Source organism: Peromyscus leucopus, chromosome 23 (assembly GCF_004664715.2).
Source record: "Peromyscus leucopus breed LL Stock chromosome 23, UCI_PerLeu_2.1, whole genome shotgun sequence".
NCBI classification, from domain to species: domain Eukaryota; kingdom Metazoa; phylum Chordata; class Mammalia; order Rodentia; family Cricetidae; genus Peromyscus; species Peromyscus leucopus.
In genome coordinates, this window is record NC_051082.1 from 30,791,248 (window position 1) to 30,799,483 (window position 8,236).

Consider the following 8,236-nt stretch of genomic DNA (forward strand, 5'->3'; position numbering starts at 1 on the left):
CGCAGGATATGGTGGTTTTCAGAGTTCATAAATATTCAAGGATGAGGCTTGGCACCAAGCAGAAGCTGATGGAAGTGAGACCACTCCAGTCAGGCCCACAGTGGCTGTCGGTGAGCATGTGTGCTGCCATTTCCTCAACTCTGTCCCAACAGTCCGCAGTCCAGAATAAAGATCTATAGCCTCCTGGTGTAGGAGCACACTGAGAGTCTGGCTTCTTGTTTTCCTGATGGTGGGGACTACCTTCCCAAGAATGCATACTAGGGACAGGAATTAGTATTTCCAAAATTAAGTGAGGCGCTATTGCGTAGGGGGAATGGATCGGGATAGCAATTATAAAAACAATGTCCACCTCTCAAAGCCCTCATCTACCATTGGAATATTTTCAACATCCAATTCGGCTCTGGCAATAAATTGATCTAATGACTAGGAATACTGCTTCCAGTGTAATGATTGACTAAATACCTTCATCTACAGCCCGGGAGGTAGTCAGGAAGGGGAGGAACAGTAAGGGTGATGGGAATGAAAATGATCAGAGTATTGTTACCACACATGCCTGCCTGAAGAAAATGTCAGAATGACAGTTGATGGGCTTGATCAGTTTGGGAGGCATCTTGGCAGTGGGACCGGGTCCTGTGCTCATTGCATGAGTTGGCTGTTTGAAACCTGGGGCTTATGCAGGGACACTTGGCTCAGTCTGGGAGGAAGGGACTGGACCTGCCTGGACTGAGTCTACCAGGTTGATCACAGTCCTCGGGGAGGACTTGCCCTGGAGGAGGTGGAAATGGGGGGTGGGGGGGGGGGGGTGTGGGAGGGGGGAGAATAGGGGAACCCGTGGCTGATATGTAGAACTGAATTGTAAAATAAAATAATATGAAAAAAAATCATTTGAAAAACATAAAAAAAAAGAAAATGTCAGAATGAAGCCTCACGTTTTGCACAATTAATACACACTCAACAGGTTCAAACTACAGGTACGTGTTCTGGTGAGCTCCGCCTCAACCCCCGCCCCCATCTCTCTCCCCAAACCCCCGCAAAGAAAACCGAGGTGAGGTTTGGGTTGGGTTGGGTTGTGAGACAAGTGTCTCGCTTCCGCCTCCGGAAGGCCGGCCTTAGGAGCATGCGCAGCACGCCCGGCTGGCCGAAGTTTTAGCTGACCGACCGGCGTGTCGTTTAACCACGTCGGGGGCGGGGGGGGGAACGTGGCAAACGCACCGTTTCTGTCCGCCCGAAATTACTCGCCTACGCGACCCGACAGACCCTAGAAACGCGAAGGGGGACCGCGCCGCGTCCCGGCGGGGAGGCGAAGCTCCGCCTCCTACGTCCCACGACGCACCAGCCTGCGTCGGCACGCTCTACGGAAGTGGCGTCCGGCTGGACGCCCGCGGGGGGGGGGGGCCTTGTCCAGGCTGTCTAACGTGGTGCCTGTACGAGTCTGTGTTAGCCGGCTGCCTCTCGTCTGCGCAGAGGAGAGCCTCCTCCCAAGGTCTGTCTCCCGGTGATCAGAGCAGTGCGCTTCTCTCGCGGGGCCTCGCGGGGCCGGCGTTCTGCCTTCAGGCGGCGCCACGGGCAGCCCGCGGTCCTTGTAAGAGCGCGCGGCCCCGCCCCCTTCCTTTCGGCCGCGGCAGCCATCTTCCAGGTCGGTGCGCGCGTGGCTCTCGGGTCCCTGCGCGTTTTATGCGCTGCACGGGGGGCTCGGGCCGCGGAGGCTGCGTGCTGGGGTCGCGGGGGGACTGTCGAGGGGCCGCCGGGGGCCGGGGGCTTTGATCCGGAGAGGCCGGGCCTGCCTTAGTGCTCGTAGCCGGGCGCCCGCCCAGCCCCGACCATGAGCGTGGGCTGGCGGGTTAGGACTCAAAAGTCGGCCTGGTTCTTCGCGAGGCTTGGGTGTGTGCAGGCCTGGACTGGGCTCTGGCGAGGAGAGAGCCCTCCGAGTCGGCCTGGGGTAATGCGGTAAAGGAGATCCCTCTGCGGGATGCGTGGAACGGTTCGTAATGTGCAGATTTGGGGCCTAGAGACGAGGGGGGGGGGACGGTCGTAATTGCGATTTGGGCCTAGAAGACGAGCGTAGGTAGGGACGGTAAGGTGAAGGCTGCCGCACCAATGCTTAAGACAGGAGCGCGTTGGTTACTTACAACACCATGCTTTAGGGGTCCCCACGTGGTTCTGAGTAGTGGCCAGGAGTGGCGGGTAGTTCTGTCCTGGACGAATGGAGTGATCCAAACCCTGTTGGTCTGTTGGAAATCAAGTGCTGGTTCTAAATACCTGTAGCAGAGCTAAGCTCTTAGATGGTGCTGAGTTAGCCGCCGATGGAGTAGTCTCCCTGTGCCGAGAGTCACTGGAGGCTCCGTGTAGATTTTACAGTGGCTGTTTATAAAAATGGAAAGGCCATTTTACAGGCAGGAATGTCAGCTTAAGTAGGCCTTTGTAGCAAGAATCGTCGAGGCTTGTATCAGATTTTCCAGGGATTGATTCTCTCTACACACTTCCTAATACCTTAGCAAATGGAAGTCTCTTAACTCTACGATTCCATTTGCTAACTTGACAGAGAATTCGGTTAATAATGAAAGGAAATTAACAGCATCAAAGTGGAGGCTGAGTTCTGTGGTCTCCAACCACAAAGTTACCCTGAAGTTGGGAATTGCAATGTCCTTGGCATTCTAGACTATTCTACTTGTAGATAGGATGGTGGTTCTGTGTTCTTGAAGATACGTTGGTGTGTTCTGTATTCTGATAGAAAGGTGATTTGGTTTGAATTTAACAACCAGTCCTGCTGGTTTTAATGACAGAATTTGGTCTCTGTAGCTAAACTCCTTTTTTAAAAAAAGATAGTTTTCTATTTAAGTCTTTAAGTGGAATCATGGGCACCCATTTACAATCCCAGCTCTTTGAGGCTTGGGCAGGAAGGTGCTGAGTTTGAGGTAGCCTGGTCTGTGACAAGATGACATTAGGGTGTGTGTTTGGTGATCCAGCTTTTTATATTGTTTCCTGATTAGTTTTAAGGGGATAGTTGCTAACATTAAATGAACTTGTTATTTGATGGCTGACTTTTCTGGTTTCAGTAACTCGCCAGAATGACGAACACAAAGGGAAAGAGGAGGGGAACCCGCTATATGTTCTCCAGGCCTTTTAGGAAGCATGGTAAGTGGCGTGATCCTCCTTGATAATGTGTTTCTATTGATCTGTGGTTAACAGCTTTTACCTGCACTGTGTCAGAAGCAAAAGCATGGATCTCGTGGTCTCATAACTTGAGTGTGTGCAGGCTTTAGCACTGGGAAGAAGTGTCAGACCGTTAGTCTTAGACTGGCCTTGCTTATAAGGAGAAATTGACCATTGTACCTAATGTAACTGCCAAAGATTTGTGCTTTGTGTTGAAAACTAGTACCTTACGCAAGTACCGTGGGGGTCTAGACATCGTCTTGATTTTCTTTTGCAGGAGTTGTTCCTTTGGCCACTTACATGCGAATCTACAAGAAAGGTGATATTGTAGACATCAAGGTAAGTTAGAGTGGAGGAAACATCAGCATTAGAAATTAGGTGCTAGCTGGATGTTGGTGGCGCACAACTTTAATCCCAGCACTCAGGAGGCAGAGGCAGGCGGACCTGAGTCTACAAAGCAAGTTCCACCAGGGCAGGAAAAACCTGGTTTGAAAAACAAAAGCCAGGAATGTTGATTTAATGATTTAATAGCAGAATCGGGGAAGGGTAAAAGAAACCTTTAAAATTAATTGTTAAAAGTCAAGAATGGAGCCAGGCCTTGGTGGCACACACCTTTAATCCCAGCCCCCAGGAGGCAGTGGTGGGTTTGAGGTCAGTCTGGTCTACAGAGCCCAGTTGAGGACAGCCAGGGCTACGTAGAAACCATGTCTTGAAAAAACAAAAAGTCGAGAATGCTGGCTTCAATCTCAGCACTCAGGGTGAAGAGGCAGGTGAATTTCTTGAGATCAAGGCCAGCTGGACCTGTGCAGTTAGACCCTGTCTCAAAGATAGTAAAATTGGTTGTTAAAGATGGAGTTGCTTTTAATGAAAGCCCCAGTGAAGGCTACACTCTTGGGGTAGTTGAATATATTCTGGCACTCTGGAACTTAATGATGATTGTCTATTTGATTGCTTGATGCAATGTGAAAACCACATTTCACCGGCTCTGAGAGTTCTTGAGTTGCCATTTAAAGGGAGCCTTGGTTACTTAAAAGGATTTGGAAAGAGGACTTGCTGGAATAATACTTTGTCTCTTGCCTAGGGAATGGGCACTGTTCAAAAAGGAATGCCTCATAAGTGTTACCATGGCAAAACCGGGAGAGTCTACAATGTCACCCAGCATGCCGTAGGCATCATTGTAAACAAGCAAGTTAAGTAAGTGAAATGCTGTAGATGTGATGAAGTCGTCGACATGCACCCCCTTTCACTTTGCCAATTGGACTTCATGTCTTCATTGGCCATTCAAGTGGGGCAAAGGAAATAACCTTTTAAAACTCAGGCAAACTTAAGTGTTTGTCTTGTAACCTGTCAGGGGAAACATTGACGCTCACTGGGAAGTCTGGTGGAATGGTTGGTGCTGGTGTGTTGGTAGCATTAAAAGTTCATTACAAACTTCGTTAGCCGGGTTTGGCTAAGTTACTGTTGTTTCAGGGCTGTGTTCATCAGAAAAGTAGCTTTGAAGTGTGCTCTTGGGCCTCTTCCTTTGGGTAAGGATGATTGACACAAGCATGAAAGCAATGTTAACTTAGTAGATAATAGTTGTCAGAACGGTGTGCGTTTGTGTTGGGTTTTGAATGAAGCATTTAGGAAATCTATTGGTCTTTCCAGGGGCAAGATTCTTGCCAAGAGAATTAACGTGCGGATTGAGCACATCAAGCACTCTAAGAGCCGAGACAGCTTCCTCAAGCGGGTGAAGGAGAACGACCAGAAGAAAAAGGAAGCCAAGGAGAAGGGCACCTGGGTTCAGCTGAAGCGCCAGGTGAGAGCCCGACCAGGCAGTGTTTATTGCTATTCATCCATGAGGAATCGTGAAAACTTTGCTCACTTAACTTTTTAAGTTCGAGAATTGAGTATTTGTTAGTTACAAAGAGAACTTTAAGGTTTCCCATAATCCTATTCTTTCTTTCCAGCCCGCCCCACCCAGAGAAGCACACTTTGTGAGGACTAACGGGAAGGAGCCTGAGCTGCTGGAGCCCATTCCATACGAATTCATGGCCTAATGTACAAAAAGAAATAAAAGACCTGGACTGTAAAGGGCGTTTCTTACGTTGAAGTGTGTCGTCTCTCCTTCCTGAAAGAAAATGTTGAAGCAGATTTTAATTGTGCTGGATCATTGTCTTTTTTTTTTTTGTTTGTTTTTGTTTTTTGAGACAGGGAAGGTTTCTCTGTGTAGCTTTTTGTGCCTTTCCTGGATCTCACTCTGTAGACCAGGCTGGCCTCTAACTCACAGAGATCCTCCTGCCTTTGCTTCCCGAGTGTTGGGATTAAAGGCATGCACCACCACTGCCCAGCTCGTTGTCTTTTCTACTCAACTTTTTCCTGTTAAATAATACAACTTAGTGTGCAAAGCACACACTTGGTTAGAAAAATGGTCAGATAGTTGTTCTAAATCACTAGAGGGAAAGACCTAGTGGTCAGGCTTGGTGGTGCAACTCTAATCCTTGCATTTGGAGGTTGAGGCGGGAGGGTCTTGAAGAACAGCTTGGGGCACATGGCATGACGCTAGACAAAGTGGGTGGTATTGGGGAGGTTTACCCAGAGCCCCATAGTAGGGTTTTTGTTTTTGTTTTTGTTTTTTTTTGAGACAGGGTTTCTCTGTGTAGTTTTGGTGCCTGTCCTGGATCTCACTCTAGACCAGGCTGGTCTCGAACTCCACCTGCCTCCGCCTCCCGAGTGCTGGGATTAAAGGCGTGGGTCGCCGCTGCCCCGGCCTATGGAGTTCTTGGTTGCTGTGTTTCCTATTAAGTAGGGAGGTGTGTAGTGCTCCTAGGTTGTGGCCATCTGCATGCAAGCAACGCAGGCTGCAGCCCTGAGCAAGGCAGAGACGACCTTTTCCTGTCAGGCCACATCCTCTGAAAAGTTGCAGTCACTGACCTTTCTCTTGTCGACAGTACTAACAGTTCTTGACGACCTGTTAGGGTATACTGTTTCATCCTCATGGACATCTTTGAGATGTGAGGACTGCCATGTTTCATGTGTGAGTAAACTGCAAGAGTCTGGCAGAGCTGAGCCTTGACGCTGTATCACACCAAAATTGGCCTTCACCACAGCTTGACTGCTGTGTGGGGGCTAGGCTCCGTTAGCTAATATGTATGATCCGGGGGTCTTTTAAAAATAACAGACTGGAAGGGCTGGAGAGATGGCTCAGAGGTTAGGAGCACTGGCTGTTCTTCCAGAGGGCCTGAGTTCAATTCCCAGCAACCACATGGCGGCTCACAATCATCTGTAATGAGATTTCTTGTGTGCTTTTCTTTCTGGCTCATTGTACATGTCAACTAAGAATCACTTCTGTGATCTGATTAATTCGAGATATATCTTGAGCATTGTCTCAACTCTTCTGGCCTCGCGCGGCAGGCGCCACTTATCAGTCAGAGCAGAGCAGAATCTCTGTAGTAGCACTCCACAAATAATCAAAATACAAAGAAATCTTTTTTTTTTTTTTTTTTTTTTTTTTTTTTTTTAATTTTTTTTTTCGAGACAGGGTTTCTCTTGTGTAGCTTTGCGCCTGTTCCTGGAGATCTCACTTGGTTAGCCCAGGCACTGGCTCTGCGAACTCACTGAGAGTCCACTCTGGCCAGCTGCCTCGCTCAAGAGCTGCTCTGCCTCCCAAGTGCTGGGATTAAAGGCGTGCGCCACCAACGCCCGGCAAACTGGGGACTCGTAATCTCTGTATGTTTGGTCTTGTTTTCTGCTCTGCTTTATAAAACTAGTGTTTCTCTGAAGTCTGGTCAACACTTTGCTCATGAACATTTGGGGTTGTTAGATCCTCCTGTGATGTGGAAAGGTCTGGAAGCGTAGGGCAGTGTTTTGTTCTTTCCCAGAAAGTCTTGTCTTTGCCTTCTGTTGCCTTGACAGTCACATGGCACAGGGGCGGGAATGAAGGATTCCTAAAGGCTCTTGTGCGCTTACAGTCGATTTATGATTTACCCTGACCTGAGGAGAAACCTCCCTTTGGAGAGGCTAATGAAGCTGACAGGAAAGGTACAGCTTCCAGCAGGAGGGATGGACAGCGACTCCCACCTTCCTGACCCTGCAGCCCGCCATACAGGTCCTCGTGTGGGGTGATCCCCAACCATAGCATTACTTTACTTATTTATTTATTTATTCATTCATTCATTCATTTATTTTTTGGTTTTTCGAAACAGGGTTTCTCTCTGTAGCTTTGGAGCCTGCCCTGGAGCTCACTCTGTAGACCAGGCTGGCCTCGAACTCACAGAGATCCACCTGCCTCTGCCTCCTGAGTGCTGGGATTACAGGCGTGCGCCACCACCGCCCGGCATAGCATTACTTCTTTGCTACTGTTATGAATCAGAAATATCTGACATGCAACTCCCAGGGGGGTCGTGACCCAGAGGTTGAGAACCACTGGATTAGGGCCATTATTAAGGGCACCTATTCAGAAAATTCTTTCCATTTGATGTACAGCACAGATTTTTTTTTTTTTTTTTTTTTTTTAATGTATACCATGTTCTGCCTGCATGTATCCTTGCAGGCCAGAAGAGGGCACCAGATCTCATTACGGGTGGTTGTGAGCCACCCTGTGGTTGCTGGGAATTGAACTCAGGACCTCTGGAAGAACAGCCAGTGCTCTTAACTGCTGAGCCATCTCTCCAAGAATTTCCTAAAACACAAATGGCCTAGCTATGAATATGTGCGATCTCCTTAGGCTTCTTCACAATTCTGGATAAAAGAATGTGATTTACTAATGCTTGAATTATTTTGGCAAGTGAAAAACAAAGAGACTGGAGAGATGGCCCAGTGGTCAAAGCATTGGCCAGAGCACATGGTGGCTCAGGACCATCTGCAGGACTAGTTCCAGGACAACCAGGGGTCACAAAGAAACCCTGTTCTGAAAAGAAAAATAAATAAATAAAGCTTTCCTTAAGGGTTTTTTTTTACCAGTATCAGTTATTAAGAGTTTGCGAATTTGGCAGGAGAAAATGTGGTGTTTCCATGATACTGAGTTTGGATTCTGTTTCCTTTTTTTTTTTTTTTTTTTTTTTATTCTGTTTCCTTTCATCTTTGCAGTTTAGGGTGGCCTTTC

General features: G+C 48.1%; 1 protein-coding gene and 2 non-coding genes across 4 annotated transcripts; all 3 read left to right on the forward strand.

The window, feature by feature from the left end:
• The first annotated feature begins 1,603 nt into the window (after nt 1–1,603).
• Nucleotides 1,604–5,245, forward strand: Rpl21 (ribosomal protein L21). Of its 2 annotated transcripts, none has more exons than XM_028878028.2 (6): nt 1,604–1,636; nt 3,057–3,135; nt 3,431–3,492; nt 4,235–4,347; nt 4,801–4,951; nt 5,103–5,245. In XM_028878028.2, exons 2-6 carry the CDS (start codon nt 3,069–3,071, stop codon nt 5,190–5,192), a joined length of 483 nt encoding a protein of 160 aa, XP_028733861.1. In that variant the 5' UTR covers nt 1,604–1,636; nt 3,057–3,068; the 3' UTR covers nt 5,193–5,245. The 2 variants fall into 2 exon arrangements, with proteins under 2 accessions (XP_028733861.1, XP_037054266.1); XM_037198371.1 differs by lacking the exon at nt 1,604–1,636 and adding an exon at nt 1,783–1,938.
• Nucleotides 4,077–4,147, forward strand: LOC114699169. The gene has a single exon (XR_003735480.1). It is a non-coding gene; the product is annotated as a small nucleolar RNA SNORD102 (small nucleolar RNA).
• Nucleotides 4,387–4,515, forward strand: LOC114699170. Its single transcript, XR_003735481.1, has one exon. It is a non-coding gene; the product is annotated as a small nucleolar RNA SNORA27 (small nucleolar RNA).
• Nucleotides 5,246–8,236: the final 2,991 nt, after the last annotated feature.